General features: G+C 43.5%; 2 protein-coding genes across 2 annotated transcripts in view; one reads left to right on the top strand and one right to left on the bottom strand.

The window, feature by feature from the left end:
• Positions 1-4,807, bottom strand: part of lipib (lipase, member Ib) — a gene marked incomplete at its 5' end in the record, with an annotated part of 8,676 nt that extends 3,869 nt beyond the window's left edge. The window contains 2 exons of the mRNA XM_080543536.1: positions 4-413; positions 4,756-4,807. Coding sequence (XP_080399662.1) covers positions 4-413; positions 4,756-4,807 — 462 coding nt within the window. The remainder of the gene's footprint in view (positions 1-3; positions 414-4,755) is intronic.
• A 10,595-nt stretch (positions 4,808-15,402) lies between these two features.
• On the top strand, positions 15,403-18,208 carry LOC308168895 (SH2 domain-containing protein 1A; the record flags this gene model as incomplete). The annotated part of the gene is made up of 3 exons (XM_080543537.1): positions 15,403-15,542; positions 17,685-17,748; positions 18,035-18,208. The coding sequence occupies 3 exons, from the start codon at positions 15,403-15,405 to the stop codon at positions 18,206-18,208; spliced, it is 378 nt and encodes a 125-aa protein (XP_080399663.1).
• Between the last annotated feature and the right edge of the window lie 3,624 nt (positions 18,209-21,832).

A 21,832-nucleotide genomic window follows, 5' to 3' on the forward strand; every position in this document is an offset into this window, starting at 1 on the left:
CACCTGCATTCGAAGTATGAAGCCTGTGAGGTTGTGGGCGGCCTGCCTCGTGTTGGTCACAGCGGTGAAATAGTTGAGGTTGGCCGCCCCTCTGTTCCAGTCCATCACCAGCACGTTCATGTCCTCCTGCTCGGTCAGCAGGCGTACGAGTTGGTTCACCCAGACGGGGGGCGCCCCCGTGGGACGGTAGCCGTGGATGACGAAGGCGCTGGGGCGCGAGAGGTTGAAGAGGGGCTGGGAGGAGAGGCGGTGGTGGTGGTGGAGCTGCCGGCCACAGTGCAGGTTGGCCCGGGTGTAGAGGATCAGCTTGACGCTCAGGGTGGTGCCGATGAAGGAGTGGTGGAAGTCCAGGTCGGTGAAGTCGGCGCAGGTGTCTCCTGGGGGGCTCAGCGAGCCGGCGCCGCTCTCCTGACCTGAGTGGGGTGGGGGGGGGGGGGGGGGGGGGGAGAGGTGGGCTGTAAGTGTGTTTGGGGGGGGGGGGGCGTGCTTGCGTATGTGCATGTCTGTGAACTGTTCCGTTTGGTTCTCTAACTTTATGGTTATCATCATCTACCGAAAAGTTAAGTGTGAAAAAGTGCCAAACTGAGGCTTAGGAAGAGGGTGTGTGTGTGTGTGTGTGTGTGTGTGTGTCTGTGTCTGTGTGTGTGTGTGTGTGTGTGTGTGTGTGTGTGTGTGTGTGTGTGTGTGTGTGTGTGTGTGTAGGGTCATTAAATGCTCTCTAAGTGGTTCAGTTTCAATATCACTGAACTCTAATGACCCAATCAGAATACAGAAGGCCTCGGTGATTGGCTGAACAGGCACAGCAGGTCTGTTTGGGGTCATAGGTTACCCCAGTCGCTCTGCATAAACATGAATAAGCAGACAGTGAATAGAGACAACCAGCATGTGAATAATGATCGCAACGATCTGCATTTCTATAACGCTTCTCTTAAGAGAAATCTATACATTGTGTTTGGGTTACCTACCATTTCCATCACTAAAGCTCCATACCATTACATTGTTGTGGTAATGTCATGTTAATGTGTGGATATAACCCTCTGACATAGGAATACTGATCAGAAAGCTCCCCTTGAGTGAATTCTCATCAGTCTGTTGTTACTACTAACTGACACACCATCTTAGCAGTATTGTTAGCGAGAAGGCATCGTTTTCTATTGTAGAACATATGATGATAGTAATAATAATATGCTAATAATATCTAAGTTTGATTTTAATGGGAACTACAGTGGGGTGCAAAAATCTGGGCATCCCTGTTTTAAATGTCTGTTACAATTAATCTCCAAGTGATTGAAAGCAAACCTGAACACTAAATGCTACAAAGTTAAAACATGACACCTTTCTGCAAATATGAAAGCATTTTTTTTTTTTTTTTTTTTTCTGAGTTTTTAAATGATAAAAATGAAAAAGGACCTGTTCAAAAGTTTGGGAACCCTTTTGGATTATTCTTTGTTACCTTTTGAGAAGATGATTACTAAGGCCCAGACCAAGGTGATTTACTCGTTAGGGCTTCAATGAGTCAGGTGAATATAATTTCAGGGTTGAACTATATATTCTGAAGTAACTCCATGCCTTTTAAAGTATCCGACTGCGGTGGCTGTTGTGTCTGGTGTTAAAAACCATGGGTCCTAAACAGTTGTCCAAGGATGTCAGAATCAAGATTCTGTTCAGTTCACTTCCACCATCAAGGAGAAGGCTACAGAAAACTCTCGCAACATTTCAAACTACACATTTCCACTGTCAGAAACATCATCAGAAAATGGAAAATAAATGGAACAACTGAAGTCAAGGCAAGATCTGGAAGATCAAGAAAAATGTCTGATAGAATGGCTCGAGATCTGGTGAGAAATGCTCAGAAGAACCCACACATCACTGCAAAAGAGCTGTAAAAAAAAAAAGAGTAGCAGACATTCACAGGACAGGCAGAGTTGCCAGAAAAAAGCCTTTCCTATGAACTCAACACAAAATTAAGCTTCTGAAGTATGTAAAAGAAAACCTTGAGAAACCTGAAGCCTATTGGAACAATGTGCCTTGGACTGACGAAACCAAAATTGAACTTTTTGGCCACAACCAAAGAAGGTATGTTTGGAGAGAAAAAAAGGGTGAAGCATTTGTAGAGAAGAACACCTTGCCAACTGTTAAGCATGGAGGTGGATCCATTATGCTTTGGAGTTGTGTAGCAGCTGGGGGCACAGGCAATATTGTGCGGGCGGAAGGAAGAATGGATTCCACCAAATATCAAGACATTCTAGAGGCTAATGTTCGAAGGTCAGTCCAGAAATTGAAGTTGAAGAGAGGTTGAGAGGTTGAGAGGTTGAGAGGTTGAGAGGTTGAGAGGTTGTCTCCAGCAAGACAATGACCCGAAGCATACCTCAAAATCAACCATGAAGTATGTCCAGGAAAGACGGATGAAGGGGTTGGAATGACCATCAAAGTCCCCAGACTTGAATATTATTGAAAATCTGTGGAGAGATCTCAAACATGCCGTGCATGCAAGAAGGCCAAATAATATTTCTGAACTAGAGGTGTTTGGCCAGGAAGAATGGGGGAAAATGTCAGATTAAAATAAACAGAATGCTAAACTTTGTAACCAGGAGACTGAGACTCATCAAATCATTAAGAGTATTTATTTAGTTCTTACAAGAACACAAAAGCTCAACGGGGCGGTCCCTGTTGATTACATGTATACACATTACATTACAACATCACGTGAGCAGTTTGTCCTGGGGTTGGCCATAGTGAGTTCAAATGTTGGTCAGAGCTGTCACAGAGAGAGAAGAAGCAGGCGCTCCCCCAGCTCGTGAACCTTCTGCCTATCAGTAATAGTAAAACCCCTGTCTATCACATGAGAGTATGGTGTCTTCCATTCTTGCCATTCATACATACTTAAGTAATCATTTCACATAATCAATCATTGTCACATTGTTATTGTAATACATTTTCCCCACAAAAATCCGAAAACAAGAATTGAAAGACTCTTAGCTGGCTACAGGAAGCGTTTGCAAGCTGTTATAGTTGCCTGAGGAGGAATTACAAAGTTCTAGCTGACAGGGTTCCCGAACCTTTGCACAAGGCCTTTTTCCTCGTTTTATTATTTTGAAACTGTAAAAAGTTAAAAATAGAAATTAATCTATGAAATGTGTCATGTTTAACTTTGTACCATTTAGAGGTTAGGTTTGCTTCTTTTCACTTAGATATTAATTGTAAAAGGCATTTTGACTAGGGGTGCCCACATGTCTAAACCCCACTGTTCCTTCTTTTAATCTGTTTATTCTTTTTTGGGGGAGCATCACTATTTCACATCAAGTTGTCTTCTGTTACTAAAGAGGGCTACGTGATAAACAGGGCTGCGCAATGTGTTGTCCATTAGACTTTGAAACAGTGGCAGAACTACAGTGTCACTTGTTTGTGTCTGTGTTGGAGGCTAAACGGCTGCTTATTATTGGTTTATGTAAAGTCAGGTGGATTAACAGCTTATGAACACTTATTTAACACATTTATGTCAGATGTTATGCAGAGTCTGGGGGCATGACAAGGACATGTACGTAGACCCACTGATGTGCAACAAACCCTATGAGAGACTCTTAATAACATCCTCCATCTCTTCATAATTCTGGTTCCATTTTTTTCCCGCCTCACACGGTAAAGTGATGCAGTTTCTCTCCTTCATGCAGTACACTCTCTCTCTCCCCCTCTCCTCCCAAGTCCTGTTTTGGCTCAGGTGAGCATTAAAAGGTTAAATGTGTGGGGTCAGGGTATCTGGGGTAGTCCCCCCACCCTCCCATGTCCCCCCCCCTTGTCTGTGTAGCTGTGCTGAGGGTTCAGAGTAATGCTGGAATTCTGTTAGTTATCTTTGCATGCTAGCACAGGCCTACGGCTTCAGGGCTACATAACATGGCTACTATGGCTTTAGCATTGACTCCATGACTCATTCTTGTTAGCGTGAAGTGTTAGTGTCAGAGCCTTTTGACACATTAATGGTAGCATATAGCGGGTAGCGTCAAGGCTGCTGGCTTTAGATGTGATCCATTCTATGTCATTAGCTCTCACGTCCTTTGCTAGCTCTCAATTGGATCATGATGCTATAAAAAAGCAGCTCATCGCATCATGCTCCACCCCCTCCCTAAAACTCAGGAGGTGATTACTGATTATGGGTGTCTCTGTGTGTGTGTGTGTGTGTGTGTGTGTGTGTGTGTGTGTGTAGCCCAAACATGAGCAGATAGGATCAGTTTCTAATAACCTCTATGAGCTTTCTCTCTTTCTGTCTGTCTGTGTCACTCATCCACTTAGGGATATTTGTGGAGCGGGAAAAACACGTCCTTATTTTTAATCTCTTCTTCTTCTTTAAGAGAGTGAGAGAGTAAAAAAAAAAGAGAAACATCTATTTCCCTGTGTAACTGTGTTCTGTCTGGGTAGACACGGTTTAGACCTTTAAAAAGGGACGGGACGGGGTGGCAGTTGGGGGAGGTGGGGGAGTCAGGACAGGGAGACCCTGTAGCCCTTTAGCTTGCTTAGCTCCATTAGCTACCCCATCACTCACACAAATGCACAGACATACATGTGCGCCGAATACATACACACACACACACACACACACATACACGCACACACTCACGCACTCACACACACACTCATGCACACACACACTCACGCACTCACCCACACACTCATGCACACACACACATGCACACACACACACACACACACACACACACACACACACACACACCAGTTTTAGTATTGCAACAGGTATCTTACCTTTACAGGGGATGAAGAAGGCCACCAGATACAGGAGACACCAGGGTGCCATCCTTATAACAGAAGGGATTGATGGAGGGAGAAAGAGACACCAGTGGGAGAGAGGATGAGACGAGAGGGAGCTTTGTCTGAGAGTGGAGAGACTGGGAGCAGTCTTAGTAATCTAGAGAGAGAGAAGATGAGGGAGGGGGGGAAAGGGGGAGGGAGAGAGAAGGGGAGGAGAGTAGACAACAGCTCACTAACAAGGAAGGATCACTTTGAGAGAGAGAGAGAGAGAGAATTAGAGAAATAGAGAAAGGGACAGAGGAGGTAATGAAAAGTGTGTGTGTGTGTGTGGTGACCCAGTGAAAAGTAGAGTAGCACACACACTGCCAACAGAGAATACAGCTCTTTTTCTTTGAAAAGATATAGTGAAGATTTAGACAGGAAGGATGGGTGAGAGAGAGATGAGGGATGACATGCAGGATATGTCCCCGGCCGGAATCGAACCGAGGACCCTGCGGTTACATGGTCAGCGCTTAACCCGCTACAGCACCTAAGCGCCCCAGAGAATACAGCTCTGACCTACACACAACACACATCTGACAGGTGGAGAGAGATAATCGTGTGACATGCTCATAAACCCTAGTAACTGCAGGTCCTAGAACATCAGAATAAGGAGCTAAAACACCACACATTTGCACAATTAAAAAATACCGTAAATATGAAAATGGGCACACATTTCAACTGTTTTGAATCCCTCAACAGTCGTAATAAAGATGAAGCACCATGAGTTAACGTCATCATAACTTAAGGCCACATCTGCACAGTTATTAATAGCTCCACTGCTGCTGTGACTATAACTGCATCCAGCCCTGCCCTGCCCTGCCCTACACTACACTAACTGACTGCCTGACTGGCTGCATTAAATGTACAGTACGGGGCTTAAAAACATATAATTTGCATCCAGAGTACAGGGCAGATCAATCGCTTAAAATGCTTCAAAAGCATTAAAAAGGTCCAACCTAGGGGTATGCCTATTACTGTACCTAACAGGAGGCAGCTCCATGTGAGGCAGCTGGGATGTATACTTATGGTGTGTGTGTGTGTGTGTGTGTGTGTGTGTGTGTGTGTGTGTGTGTGTGCACCGAGGTATTTATGTTCATATGTGACATGGTTTGATGAAAAAGTCCACAAGTCTGGCAATGTCATTTTTTTGTTTTTTTCCAGATTATGAAAGGGTAGATTGTAAGCTTTCAAATGATGTGTCATACATTGAAATGTGAAACAAGTTGAAGAAGTCATGCATATTTGAATGTTGATACCAAATCAGCGAGCCGAGAAATCCGGCCTCAAAGTATTCACCGCCTTTTTTCACAGGTAGGTAATGGGTGGGAACAATAGGTGGTTAACTCCACACTCCCTCAAGACAACCACCCCCATTACACTACCTGTCATTATCTACCTGTCATCTGTCAGCGGGGTTGTCAGCTAACCCTCAGGAAACAAACTTGCAGGGCTGACATGTTTAAATTGCTAAATAATAATAATAATAATAATAATAATAATAGTTCAAGATTCATATTTTTTGTATTGCCATGTGTGCCAAAAGTTTATTACATCCCATTTATCATCATAGTCCATAAAGCATCTAGTGGGACTTCGGTGTAGTTCCTTCTCATCCCATCTGGGCATTAAAGCTGAAAGCTAAAAAAAGAAGACCTACTAGATCTACTTGCCCCATAAAAATGTCTACTTGCCCTGCCTAGGGGGTACTGTTGCCAGATGTGCGGCGCATAGATTTCTCTCACAACATACTTCTAACTCAAATCCATTGCCTGTTGATTGTGTGTAAAACACTACAAAAAAAAAAATTCTTAAAAAATAACTGTATTCATTAGCTATATTACATCAAATCATTATATTTAATTGTAGATGAGAATTGGTTCCAACTATTAACTTATTTGTAGCATGGTAAAAGCCAATATGGCAGAAATGAACCTATCAATCAGTAGTAATTTAAGATCAGTGAAATTATAAGTGCTCTCTCCTCTACTCTTCTCACTCACAGTTTCACGTCTAGCCACCCTTCTGTCAAACTCCTGAAGTTCGCGGATGACACAACCCTCATTGGATTCATCTCCAACGGGGATGAGTCCGCCGGCGCCTACAGAAAGGACGTGTCTCTGTGTGTCATCATGTGTCCCAGTAAGCAGGGTGGAGTCGTTCAGATTCCTGGGGACAATAATTTCACAGGACCTCAGGTGGGCGGAGAACATCACCTCCACCATCAAGGAGGCCCAGCAGAGGATGTTCTTCCTGCGGCAGCTAGAAGCCGAGTTCTACACGTCCATCATCAAGTCCACCCTCATCGATCGGCGTCTGGTTCGCTGACTCCACTGACAAGGACAGACTGACTCCACTGACAAGGACTACAGTGGATTATTCGGTCAGCCGAGAAAGGTCATCGGCTGCAACCTGCCATGTGTCCTGGACCTGTTCCACTCCAGGACCAGTAAGAGAGCAGGAAAGATCATCGCTGATCCTTCCCTACCCCGGTCACCACCTCTTCCAAAGACTTCCATCCGGAAAAAGGTTCCGGTCTATCAAGACCAAAACCTTGCGCCACCTGAACAGTTTCTTCTCCATGGCAGAGGGCCTCACAAACAAGCCCCCTGCCTGTCGTTGACTCTGGGACTTCCACTCCCCCCCACCCCCCCTCTCTGTCTATGTCTTATGCACCAACCTCACCAAGTCAATTTCTTGTATGTGCAAATATATTTGGCAATAAAAATAATTCTGATTTTGATTCTGAGGTACCAGTTGAGTTCGTGTTGTTTCACTTTGTCTTTGTTGAGAACATGTCGCCAAAAGTTAGAATGTTATGCCCCCCGTCCTACAGTACGAGCTACTTCTCTCTGTATTGTTTTTACAAGGCCACCTGGTACTTTTGCTTTCTTTCTCATAAGGTTGTTTTCAAGGTGTTTGTGGTTTTAGCGTGGGCAGAAGAGATGAGTGTGTGTGTGTGTGTGTGTGTGTGTGTGTGTGTGTGTGTGCGCGTGTAGGTGTAGGTGTGTGTGCTTGTTTTATAAATTGGAGTGTTCCGTGGAAGCCAGAAATCCTGTGTTGCACCTGTTGGAGCATGCAGGTCCCCCTCAGAGCAGTGGTCTTGTGTGTTACCTTATGAGAGAGAGAGAAAGAGGAGAGAATGAGTTGTAGATGGAGAGAAATTATGGAGATGCATGTGTGGGGTGTGTGTGTATGTGACTTACTTGACTTATGCCGTTGAATCTCTTGCAGAGCTAAGGCCATCAACGACTCTTCTCCATCCATCACGGCTCTGGGCTTTCTTTTCCACCTCTCCCCAGCTGGTACCCTGCCTCTTCAGATGTGTGTATGTGTGTGTGTGTGTGTGTGTGTGTGTGTGTGTGTGTGTTATTGTTGCTTAACAATAAAATCTTTTTTCTCTTTTTTTATCAATCTGAACCGTGGTGTACGTACATCCAGAAGCAACAATTGAGCTTAATTGTTGCAGTGGTGGGGCCGGTAGTGTCTGGCTGTTGTGAGAGTTTGTCACAAACTCGTCTGCATGCTAAGAGGGTGAAGGACTACACCGTCCAGACCAGGCCGCTGTGGCCCGCCAATGCTGTGGTGTGAGTACCCAGATTCAAGTCATAACACTTTGCTGACTTGGATGTATATTTTTATTTGGGGTGTCAGTCTATTAAACCATGTGTTGATTGAATAGCCAACTCTGTTGTCATGGTTTTGGGTTCCGAGCATTTGGTTCTAGCTTTAGTCCAGGCAATCTGCAATCTGTGTGAGGTCAAGTGACATTATTACTGGACTACATGTGGTTCTGGGTTCTAAGCATATTGTTACTTTATTCTCTCTCTTTGTTCTAATTGTTGTAAGTGTGTGATTCTATGTTCTAATTGTGTGGTTCTATGTTCTAATTGTGTGGTTCTATGTTCTAATTGTGTGGTTCTATGTTCTAATTGTTGTCAGTGTGTGATTCTATCTCCCCAGTCAGGGGATATTTCCTGTTTAGGTCACATGGTCATGAAAAACCTCTGGCCTTTTCTACTATTAGTGAAGTAAGAGGAATGCATACGTGCATGTTCACAGTGACTAACAATGGATGGTAAAATTGTCCATGTTCACAGTGACTAACAATGGATGGTAAAATTGTCCATGTTCACAGTGACTAACAATGGATGGTAAAATTGTTCATGTTCACAGTGACTAACAATGGATGGTAAAATTGTCCATGTTCACAGTGACTAACAATGGATGGTAAAATTGTCCATGTTCACAGTGACTAACAATGGATGGTAAAATTGAGGCAATAAACGGTTAACCCTCCCCTCTGTCTGTCTGTCTGTCTGTCTATGGTTGACTTGAAAAAATCGAAACGCAAACCTCTGCGTTTACACATGCTGTCAAAGATACGACCACATCCTTCCTCTATTTGCTGTGAAAGAACACATGCTTTAGACGGTCTGAGCCACTGCTGAGATGCTAAGAATGACATTTTCCAAGCACATTTTATTTTAATATATCATTGTATTGGTGACATCACACAATTACATTTTCATTTAATTTGTAGTACAGGTCAATAGCAGTTTCTGAAATAACTGAGGTAAGACTCAAAATACATTGCAGTCTTAATTGAGGTAAGAGCTACAATCAAAATACTTCATGAAGTTTCTTTGCCCTTTGTTTTACTCTTTAAGATGTAGATATGCTGTTCTGTCCTTGACTATGCTGAAACCCAATAAATACTCAAGTGATAAAAAAATAAATAATACTTGGCTATGATTGATTAACCATAGCACAATAACAATAAGAATAACTATATTTACATGTTCATAACTTACAACGGATGTGTAAAAAGTACCATGCAAAATCAATTCCCTGTATTGGTTGTCTTTTACCTCTGTGAGCATCTGCAGGCTTTCAACCCCGTCAGATATGATACCACAATGAGGATGAAGGGAAGGCAACCGCCGACTCACCCCCACTCTCCCCTTTTAAATCCCACATCAAAACCTACCTGTTCTCCCATGCTTACAACCTCCCTTACCCCTAACCATCTCCCCTAACCCTGCCACCCCCCCCCCCCCCCCCCCCCCGGCATGAGAAGGATCTGATACTTGGGAAAAGGCTACAAGAAAAAGAGACTAGGAAAGGAGACAACCCAGTAAACAAAGAGTCCAAAAGGCTACAGAATACGTCCTAAAGACGTCATCTGGACGTCCTAGAAAGACGTCATCTGGACGCTCTAGAAAGACGTCATCTGAACCCACATTCCGGCTTCCCTGAGGACGTCTTTTGGACTCTTTGTTTACTGGGAAGGGGAGAATCGGGGCGTAGAGCTTGATATGGACATCCTCATGAGTGGGTCCAGATGGGAAAGGGGAAGGCTATGACGGTTGCGTCGTCCTTGACAACGGAGGTGAGTGACTGCAGGTAGCGCAGCTGCAGCGCGATGGGGGATGTTGATATCACTGACCCCGCTTCCCTCAGTGCATGCGACGCCTTCAGCTCTCCCTCCGCCATGATCACCTGAGGTAGGTGTGAATGAGACATGTAGTTGATGGTCAGATATAAATACAGTTCAGTCAGTACATTTAATCATTGTTGAATTGAATGAAAATGGTGATACGTCACACTGTTTAACCATGGTGGAATGTTGTGTACTCTGCTCTTTTAAGCCTCGTCCCTAAACACGTGATGATATTTTTCATACGTGTGAATTAGCTGTCACTTGACGTGCAACTTAAAGTGTGCCGTCTGAACTTAGGTAAACTTTATTAGACACATGTGTGTCTAATGAACAACAATCCACGCACCCAAACACTCCCAAAGCTACAAAGTCTGATCACACTAAAGCTGCTAGACAGGACAGAGTGCCCAGACAGCCTCTGTCTGTGCGTCTGTTTGTGTGTTTGGATTTTTGTCTTCCTGTCTGTGTGTGTGTATGCATTTGTATGTGGGGGGCTCAAGTGTGTGTGCAAATGTGTGTGTAAGTGTGTGTGTGTGTGTGTGTGTGTGTGTGTGTGTGTGTGTGTGTGTACCGTGGCACGGGCCTCTCTGACAGCTTCAGCCTCTGCAGCCATGCTCCTCTGCAGGTTATGGGGAATTGTCACGTCTTTCAGCTCCACCCTCTCCACCCATACACCCCACCCCTTAGAGGCGGCATATAAGGCTTCCTATAGGGGTAAAGGGCAACAATAGTTTGCACACACACACACACACACACATACACACACATACACACATATACAGACACAGACACACACACACACACACACACACACACACACGCACACACACACACACACACACACCTCAATGCTGTGAAACCCAAGCACATCTCACCTCCGTCCTTTGTGCGATGCCCTGCCGGTTTGAGAGTATGCTAGCGAGTGTGTGTGTGCTAAGCGTAGATCTGAGAGTGGTCTGTGCCAGTGTGTGTATGGCAAGGCTGCCATTCGCCACACGGGTCACCCAGAGGGAAGGTTCCACCACTCTGTAAAACATCACAGCGTCAACTGTCAATGTGACACAGTCTGCTGTCAGCACCTGGAGAGGGAGGGGGAGAGAGAGAGAGAGAGAGAGAGTTATGTATGGTTGGTAAACAGTAGACACAGCATCTGAAATGACACCATATAGTGCATCTAGCCTCAAGTCAAAAGTAGTGCACTATATGTGTGCCATTTGAGAAAGCCATAAGAAAACCAGAAGGAAGGCAGAAAGAGCACTTTTATGGTCTGTAAAACCGGTCTATAGAGCAAGGCAGAGTGAGAGAGGGGGGGAGTGAGAGACGGTGAGAGAGACAGAGCGAGGGGGGGGGTGAAACAGAGAGAGAGGGGAGGGGGAGTAAGAGAAAGAGGGGGAGAGAAAGTGAGTGGGAGAGAGAAAGAAAGGGCATGGAAGTGTGATGGCATGACAGAGGCGGACAGACAATGTGTGACCGGTCTCCTGACCTCTTGTGGAGGGATGTTGAAGGAGACAGTTCTCAGGTCGACTATGCTGATGACATCCAACCAGGGGATGACCCAGAAGAGACCTGGGAGAGAGGAGATGTGGGTCATGCCTCCCAATTTTCCACCCTTTCTCCCCTGAAGTGTGCACTTGTCAAGTACTCCACATTTACTAAGATTGGTGCAAGAGCCCACTGAACTATGCAAGTACACTTCATGGAAAAGAGCGGAGAGTTGGAACAAAGGGAGGGGTTCTGGACCCCACATCAGGTTGCAAGATAAAGACAAGCTTTGCAGCAAGAGATATCATTGCCACATTCCAAACCTTCGGCAATTCCCTTCCATCTATGCACTTACAGTATGTATGGAAATGAGAGGATTGGATATGGAGAAGCATCGAAACAATGCGGTCGAAATTCTACATAGCTTATTATGGGTACGGTAAAGCTACAATATCTGTTCAGATATAGTACAGTGCTTAGGAGAAAGGGACTTGGTTTGGAATCTAGGAAATATCGTCTGATGGGTCATACATTTTTAAGTTTTTTTTTTTTTTTAAATTAACGCACCAGGTCCTTTAGCCCGCCCACTTAAGACACGGCCCAATCGGAAGATGATGACCCTCTCGTACTCCTTGACCACCTGAGTGGAGAAAAAGACTGTCAATCAGTTAAACTCACATAGACACAAGCAGGGCTCTAGTCACCTCCTCATCCATTCCAACTCCTCATAAGTCTCCTCAATACTTTCTCTCCTTGTCTCCTTTCCTTCGTGCACATGATGGGTAATGCGAGGCAAAGGAAGCATTGTAGCCTGTTTGATTTGACTTGACTTATTAGGATCCCCATTAGCTGATGCAAAGCTACTCTTCCTGGGGTCCACACAGAACATAAACAAGAAATCATCACAGGACATATAACAAAGGAGAAAATAAAGACATCAACATACATAACAACAAATAACAAAATAAATACAGACCAAATAAAAGTTGTCAATGCTCACAGCCTCAGTTTTTGGTGAGCATCACAAAGTACATAACAACAAAGAACCATCTACACACAACAGTAAATAACAAAAATAGACTAAAAATGCTCAGTTAGGAGTGCCAGTGGTAGCTACACGAATCTAGTGTGTATGATGTGTTGTTTCACTATTTCTTTTAAACTGATTTTATTCTGGGGTTTTGATATTTGATTTGGTAGAGTGTTCCATTCAATCATAGCTCTATACATCACTGCACGTTGTTTCAAATTTGTTTTGGTTTTTGGAATTGTGTTAGTTACCACTGGTGGCATGTTTGGTGGGGTGTGTGTGTGCATCAGAGCTGAGTGTAAGCTGCCTATACAAACAGACAGGAGTTTTCAGAATATTAATATTTTTTACAAATGAAAGAAGTGATGCTTTTAACCTCTCATCAACTTTAAGCCAGAAGAGTCGGTCATGCTGCATGACGTTTATGTTTGCTCTCATTGTGCACTGCAGGGAAAGCTGAGCTGCTCTGTTCTGAACTCTAGATATGTTTTAGTGGTGCCTGACCAGACCACAGGGCAGTCATCTAATTGTGATAGCTTAATACTAGGATCTGTATGACATTTGAATAGATGTGGTGTTAAAAAAGAAGAGCATCTCTTGACCACAGATATGTTTCTTCCCATCTTTTGCACAAGTGAGTCTATATGTTTTGACCATGTTAGCTTACAGTCCAAAAGTTACACCAAGAAGCTTTGTTTCCTGTACTTGCTCAATAGCAGCATTGTTCATTGTCAAATTCAGCTTGAGTGTTTTGATACAATGCTCTTATTCTGCGATATGTTCAGGACAAGTTTGTTCTCAGTGATCCAGTTAAATAGCATCTGCAGCTCTTTGTTGAGGGCTGAGGTGATTTCCTTAACTGTTGGGTGCAGACATGTTAAGTGTAGAATCATCTGCATACATAGACACACAGGCTTTTATTAGGGCATTGATCGTGTTGACAGTTGGTGTACCTTGACACAGCTCCACACAGTGATGGGGAAGGTGGCGAGGATGAGGAGAAGGGACAAGACGGTCAGGATGGTCCCGCAAATGCCCACACCTCCACGACCGTGCCCTTTATCGAGTTGGAACACAATCAACAATTTAGGTCTTATCGTGAGCTTAGAATGATAAGGTTCTATCTCCGTTTAGGGCAGTTCAGAGATATTCAGCGTCAAAGTTTTTACATTCCATTATCATGTTCTGTGAGATGGAACCTTTGTATTTTATGAATTACTAACTCAAAAATGTCAACATTTAAAAAAAATAACACTACACAGGCATTAATAAACACCTAATGGATCAGATTATGTAAAAAACAACATTTTGACCAAAAATGGAGATAGAACCTTATAATTCTAACGTCACGTTATGTCAGAACATCTGAAAGATTATACGCGTAAAAACTGAGCTAGCTGTAAAAACGTGACGTTGCCTGGTTGTAGTTCTCCGTGGTGAGTCCCATCCTCCAGTCCATCGGTGGGCCCGACCTTGTTGCGAGCGGGCATCCCTGATTGTTGACATTCGTGGTTCATAAACGTTGAATGTGAAATGTTTCGCTCGCGAATATTTTGCAGTTGAACGTTATCATCTGTTTCGTGGTGAACGATGTTCAAGATGTTTCATAGCATCACCTACGTAAAGTATCTAGTTAACTACAAAACATTACCTGCTTTTTCCAGTACAAAACAAAAACACATGGGACTTCACTTCCGCCTCAATCACGTTGCTAAGTAACCGTTCTCGCCCTTCAGCTTCCTTTTAGTTTAACAAGCAATGTGTTGTTGCAGCTGGTTGGATGTAGTTTAACACATTTCTCAGCCATAAAGATTTCTTACGATCGGACCGCTTGTCTTGCTCCTTGTTCATCTTAAAATACTCCAGCTACCGATATGGAGAATATAGGAAGGACAGACTCATTATACTAAACAAACTGTTCAGCTAAAGCAGCTTATCCTTATCATGTTTGTACTCCAGGGGGCGCTCACTCACTCGATTTCTTTCTTTCCTTCCTTTTGTTTTTCATATGGCTTTCTGAAATGGCTTTCTGAATCTGAGTTGACCTTTCAGATGCTGCGCCAACTGTTTACCAATAATACAGAACTATGTAGATGTCTCTGAGATGAGATGTCTCTCTCTCTCTCTCTCTCTCTCACACACACACACACACACACACACACACACACACACACACACACACACACACACACTTCCTGTGAATGTGGCCGGAGTGTGATGTGCGTGTGAGGCCCCACCTCAGCCCCCTGTCTGAGATATAAAGAGCATGTCACTACACCTCTGGGACTACAGCCCCCAACATCTTTATTGTCCTTCTCTCAGAGGTTAGGAGGAGAGACAGGACAGAAAGGTGGATGACTGGAGAAAAAGAGGCAGCATACAGAGAGAGGATAGAACAGGGGGAGCATAGAGGAGAGGGACATACACAGGCCTACAACCAGAGGAGAGGAGAGAAAACAGGCGGGGAGGGGGCGAGAGGAGGACGACAGAGAGGAGGTGAGGGGAGAAGGCGAGAGAGACATCGTACAACGAGAGAGAGGACAACAGGAGAAAGGTATAGCACACAACGAAACAAGACCATACTGTAGGTGGAGTAAGTGTTAGGGTCGTGGGGTGCGTTACCTCCCTTGTTGGGTGTGTGGTTACCATGGCATCGTCTCTGCTGATCTATCACGGGGCGATCAGCAAGCAGGCGTGCGAGGAGCTGTTGGGTAAGAAGAGCAAAGATGGAGCCTACCTCATCAGAGACAGCGAGACTATCCACGGAGCCATGTGTCTCTGTGTGTTGTGAGTATAATGTATTGTACACTCCACTATTCATCCCCACTATTTCTCTAGCTCTTTCTTCATCTCTTTGAACATGGGGCTTTGTGTCTCTGTGTGTATATTTCAGCATTATCGTCAGATGGTTCCTTACCTTGAAAGTAGTCTACAGTCCAGGAGAAACTATAATCCATGGTTAAAAGTTGTTAAGATAAATTGTAAATTGTTTTTTATGCTGTGTTCTTATGCTGTTTTTATGTTGTTTTAGGATGTGTGATGTTTCGTTTTATTCATTTTATGTTTTATGCTGTATTGATGTTTTGTTTTATTCATTTTATGTTTCCATCGAGGACCACTTTGGAAATAAGTGTTTTGAATAATGCTTTCAAGTGCTATCCTCTGGACATTTTACTTAGTGTCATGATGTGTTAATGATTCTATTGTAAATTCCTAATAATTAAACAAATTAAATAATCATAGCCACTAATAAATTAATCTGCCTTTAGCCACTGAACAAAAAACCTGTCAACTTGTGGTCACACTGACCTCAAATTAACTCTGACTTGGATGGAAGTTACATTATCCATTACCTTTATAGAATATGAAAATAAGACACTGAAGAATAATAGATGATGGGTCAAACATAAGACATACATTTATTCCCAATGATTAAAAATATGTTTTTAGGGCTTTACTGCTTTTTTGGGATAGGAAGGATGGGTGAGAGAGAGGAGGGATGACATTCAGGATAGGTCGATGGCCAGAATCGAACCAGAGACCTTGCGATTACGTGGCATGCGCCTTAATGAGCTATGCCACCCAGGCGCCCCCCCCGCCCCAATGATTACTTCTAACAGTTATGGAGTGTGGACATGATCGAACAAACTCAACACATGTGGTCACATGACGAACTAACACAAGTCAACATTATGTTATATCTGACTCCAAAATATATTTCATGATTAATAATGATTTATAATACTTTGCTCATTCCCTTCTAGATTCCATTAAGAATACCCAAAATGCTATTTTTACCATGCCCTCAAGTTCGGATTGCAATCTGATTGCGAGGAGTCAATATCTGAAACTCACGCTATGTCGTTAACGATGCATGTGAACATTTGATATTAAATGAAAAACCTGGTCACAATGATGTCCTGCTGTATTAACGCAACCTGTATCTACCACACAACCTCACATTACTGTACATAGGAAGAATGAGAATGAGTATCAACAAAACAACCAATTGAACAGTTTGTTCAATCTATATTCAAAAATGTTTTACTTAGCTCGTCAACTCGTAAATAAGTCTCTGTATTGCTTAACTTTACACTTTTAAAGTATTAACTTACAACTTTAAAATTTCACAATATATTGTTTTGCTGTGCTGTGGTAGAGAAGGCAAGAGACCTGAGTGTTCACACATTCAAGCCTCTCTTTTTAATTGTTGTCTGTGAGCGGATAGTTCCTATTATATACATTCTCATCTAAATCTGTCTCCAACTATGCCGAGTTGGGTCCTTGAATTTGAGGGAATTGAGTCTGGAAAGTCCTTGAAAGGTGCTTGAATTTGATGTATCAGATGGTGTGGTAACCCTGTGTAAAGTTTAACCATACCTTAAAGTGTGTCAAGGACAACACAGGAGAATGGTGCCTGTGAAAGGCCTAACCCAAAACTCAAGAATATCTCGCTGTCCCTCTCCTTAAATATAATTCCCAGGTGTGAGATACATTACAGTCACAAAGGAATGGCGAGGGTGCGATTTTTTTCAGACACATTACAACCGCAAAGGAATTGAGAAATAGTGAGGGTGTGACATCTTCAGGATGTCCGCCAGGCTAATTCAACTGTAAATAGTTATACACATTCTCAGGGCTCACGGCTGGCACCGCCAAAATCCATCTGCACCTTCATCTCCCCCTGCACCAGGGTTGGGGCCAACCTTCAATTCTAATTTGAATTGAAACTCGTTGAAACTCAAATTGAGTTGGAAATCAGATTAATTATTCAATTAATTGTGAAATCCTCATGGAAAACAACAGGCAATTTTCAATTCATTCATTGAAATTCACCCAAACTCTGCTCTACACTCTCCTCATCTATCCATTTCTCCTCTGATGTGTGTGTGCGTGTGTGTGTGTGTGTGTATGTTTTGTGTTTTGCAGCAAACAGAGGGTGGTGTATACGTACAGACTCCACCAGACCTACACTGGATACTATACTCTTCAGGTATGGTGATACACACGCACATTATGCACACGGACACTCACACACACACACACACACACACACACACACACACACACACACACACACACACACACACACACACAAGCACTCGATTAATGGCATGAATCTCAGAGAGGGAAGGGGGGGGGGGACAAAGAGAAAGAGAGGGAGAGAGAGAGAGAGAGAGAGAGAGAGAGAGAGAGACAGAGATTGTTAGCAGTGCTAGGCTGTGCACAACCTGTGTGAATTGGTATGGATGAGGAGCTCTGGGTCCTCTTGTCTGCAGGCTGCGTCAGGCGTGGAGGAGAAGTTCTTTAAGACACTGGAGGACTTGATCCACCACTATAAGAGGCGAGGCCAGGGGTTGTCTATGCGCCTGAAACACTCTGTCAAGAGGAAGACACAAATGGCCTTACCCCTACGAGTAGCCGATGAGGAGCCGGAATACGAGGGTACGTAACACACACACACACACACCTTGGCTGATACATTCACTTAAGCACACACACCTTAGCTGATAACATACAGTGGGGTGCAAAAATGATTACTAAGGTGATTTACTCGTTAGGGCTTCAATGACTCAGGTGAATATAATTCCAGAGTTGAACTATATATTCTGAAGTAATTCCATGCCTTCTAAAGTATCCGACTGCGGTGGCTGTTGTGTCTGGTGTTAAAAACCATGGGTTCAACAGTTGTCTAAGGATGTCAGAATCAAGATAGCCAAAACCACGACAACACACACAACACACACAAATGCACACACACCGTGGCTGATACACACGCAGCACAGATCAGGATACAATGTCAAGACAAAAATGCAGAGGTAAACATACGCAGGGTAATGTTAATCACTGATATCAGTAGTGGAAGTTCTGTCTGTCTGTCTGTCTGTCTAACTGTATACACCCACACACACACACACACACACACACACACACACACACACACACACATCGTTATCAGTGTATAACTCTAGGCACACTAGAGTTTAAAGTTAGACAGACAGACTTGTTATTAGTCTTTTTGCATAACGCATGCAAACCCCCTAACCCCCCCCCGCCTCCCTCTCTCTCTCTCTAGACATCCCTGATTCATCTGATTACGTTGTGGTCTTGCCCTCCTGAGTCTGGAACATCACAAACTGCCACTGTGTCATCTTATCACCACGCTGGGATTCCATCTGCTGTGGGCTTCTGTTAGGGGGGTGGGGGGGGGAGAGAGAGAGACTTTGACTTTTAAAGAGCATTTAAGAGGATGTGTAGCCTCATCTCTCTGTGATCATGATCTATACTTCACAGGTGGGGTCTGTGAGCTGCCTAATGTGTTGGTTTGGCTCAGAATTGTTTAGTGCGGAGTGGGGTAGATAACTCCACACCTGCCTCAGCAACGTTTATGCTGTCCTGATTACTGATAATTGCATAAAGGGGCCGTGAGAAGGGGATCAGCTCCTCCCTATCATCAGGCAATGGCAACACATTACACCCTGGAAAGGTTTGCTAACAACGGCTTTCTTGGAACACACATCCGAACACTTTGCTCTAACACCTCTGCAATGGCACGACCATCTCTTCACATTGTTGAATGCACTTATTGTCACTGGGGACAATAAATTAAAGGTACAAATGTTCTCTATTTTGAGAACGTATTTGGTTGTGAATGTAAATATTCATTGGTTCAACTGAATTAAATGTTCTTACTGAATGTAAAGTGCCTGCGTGTAACTGCTATGTTCTTCAGGTTCCGAAAATACAGCTTGGTCAGTACAGTACCACAAATACAGCTTGGTCAGTACAGTACCTCACACTCACCCCTCCACACATACACACACACACACACACACACACACACACACACACACAGCTAGTCTGTTCAATCTGAGCCTTACACATGATGCATATTAAACATACATGCATGGTCACACAGACATGCACATATTATGTTCCCACGCAATTCTACACTTGCATGTTTACAACATCACACATACACACAAATAAATACATGCACATATGCACAAATATATACTGTAACGTCCCGACTTGGACAGTGGTGAATTAATAACAGATAGCTTCTCTCTTATAATCCGTGCAACTGTCACATACAACTTTTTCAGTTCACCGGAGCTCTCCTCTCTCCTACGGTCACAACAACAACACAACACCCGCCCCCGCCCCCCGTGACCTCCACCAATCACAGGAATGCATTGGCACACAACACATGCACAGTGCACATGCAAGTATTAATGAACATTATTACAGGGTTGCTACAATACGCATTATGCACAAAAACAATAGTTCCGCACCAATTGCATACGCGCACGCACACACACACACGCACACACGCACGCACACACACACACACACACACACACACACACACACACACACACACACACGCACACGCACACACACACACACACACAGACATACCTCATGTTTGTCACACTCTGTTCTGTCATAAGATATCATGGGTGTGAGTAGCTGCATCATCACAGCACAGAGGTCTTTAACATCAATTGTTGAGATATCATCTCATTTGAATTAATAGATTTGCAAACATACATATAGTTATGATTGATGTGTTTTCTTCTTTTATGCTAACCTGACCACGATACACAGACGTACGAGAATAGAAACATTAGCGGACGATGGCTGCACACGTGTGGTTTATGTCTGTGCAACCACAGTTTCCATACCTAGTAGTGTCCCAGCTATCTGGGCCAGCTAAGTTCATTGCAGACGTCAGATTGTCTGAGAGTTTTGTAGCGATTTTGTAAGCTCTTTTCTGTTGCTTCTTCCTCTTCAAACTGTTTATCAGACTGCTCTTTGCAACATTAGGCAGGCCCACTACTCCACAGTGATGGCTGTCTTGATGTCAAGGTTGCGGCAGTAGTTTTCAAGCAGTTTCATCAAATAAAATCGAATCAAATGTTAAATGTGTAGCCTATGGTGTGCAGTGAACAACCCTTTTCTACAGTGTGTAGCCTATGGTGTGCAGTGAATATAACACCTGCCCTGGTAACAATAACTGAGGTTCTTTGGAGAGAGGTCAATGTGGGCCTGGATTGTGATTGTGAACTAATGTAATAAAACTATTTTCTATTTAAAGTACATTCTCAACTGTCATTCTTATGCTAGGGACCTATATGGTGGGTGTAACATTTGCATAGCGCATTCACAAAGAGCAAAGAAAATAAAGCAACAACTAAGATGGACATTTAAAAGGCGAGATTGAATAAGTAGGTTTTGAGGTCTCGCTTAATTGTTTCCAGAGTTCTACCTCAGGCTCTCAGGTAGGGTGTTCCATATAGTCTGGGAACATATACCGAAAGCTGTCTCTCCACTGTCTCTCCACTGGCATCTGGAGTTCAGTGCCAGTGGACCTCAGGGGTATACCTGGTGTGTATCTTACAAGCTTGTCCATGATGTATTTGGGTGTAGGGCAGTGGAGTGATTTATAGACTAGTAAAATAATCTTGAAGTCTATTCTATAACTGACAGGGAGCCAGTGCGTGTAATTTGGGCCTGAGAGTGAGACTCACTTGTGTAATGTGATGTAACAATAAAACTTGAAACACACACACACACACACATCATGTCAATATCCATATCCAGTGGAAATAAGTGTTTCACATTTTCCCCAAATAAAATCAATAAAATCAAAATGATCCAAAAACAAAGGTTTGGGCGCCCTCTAGCGGATGTGGCCCCTCGGTGACTCTGTGCTCGTTCGTAGATCGAATGGGGGGGGGGGGGGGGAGTATCATCAATTTATGTTTTTGCAATTCTAACTGTGAAAATAGATGGTATTAATCGTTAATATTCTATTCATAACTATATTTCTGTTATACACAACGCTTTTTATTATGCGTGTTGCTCAAACAACACATATAGCCGAAATATGCAAAAGAAGATATTGGTACCCCCACCTCAAAACATCACATGGACTGTTCCACAATTCGAAGTTGAAAGCGGGAGGAAGTAAAACGGGCTAAAGGTTCAGTGACAGCGGGATTATAATGTAATATACTATAACACCACGTTATTATTAGCTAGCAGACTCTATATTAAACCTGTGGGTAAAG

The sequence above is a fragment of the Nansenia antarctica genome (assembly GCF_963989245.1).
Source record: "Nansenia antarctica genome assembly, chromosome: 12".
NCBI classification, from domain to species: domain Eukaryota; kingdom Metazoa; phylum Chordata; class Actinopteri; order Argentiniformes; family Microstomatidae; genus Nansenia; species Nansenia antarctica.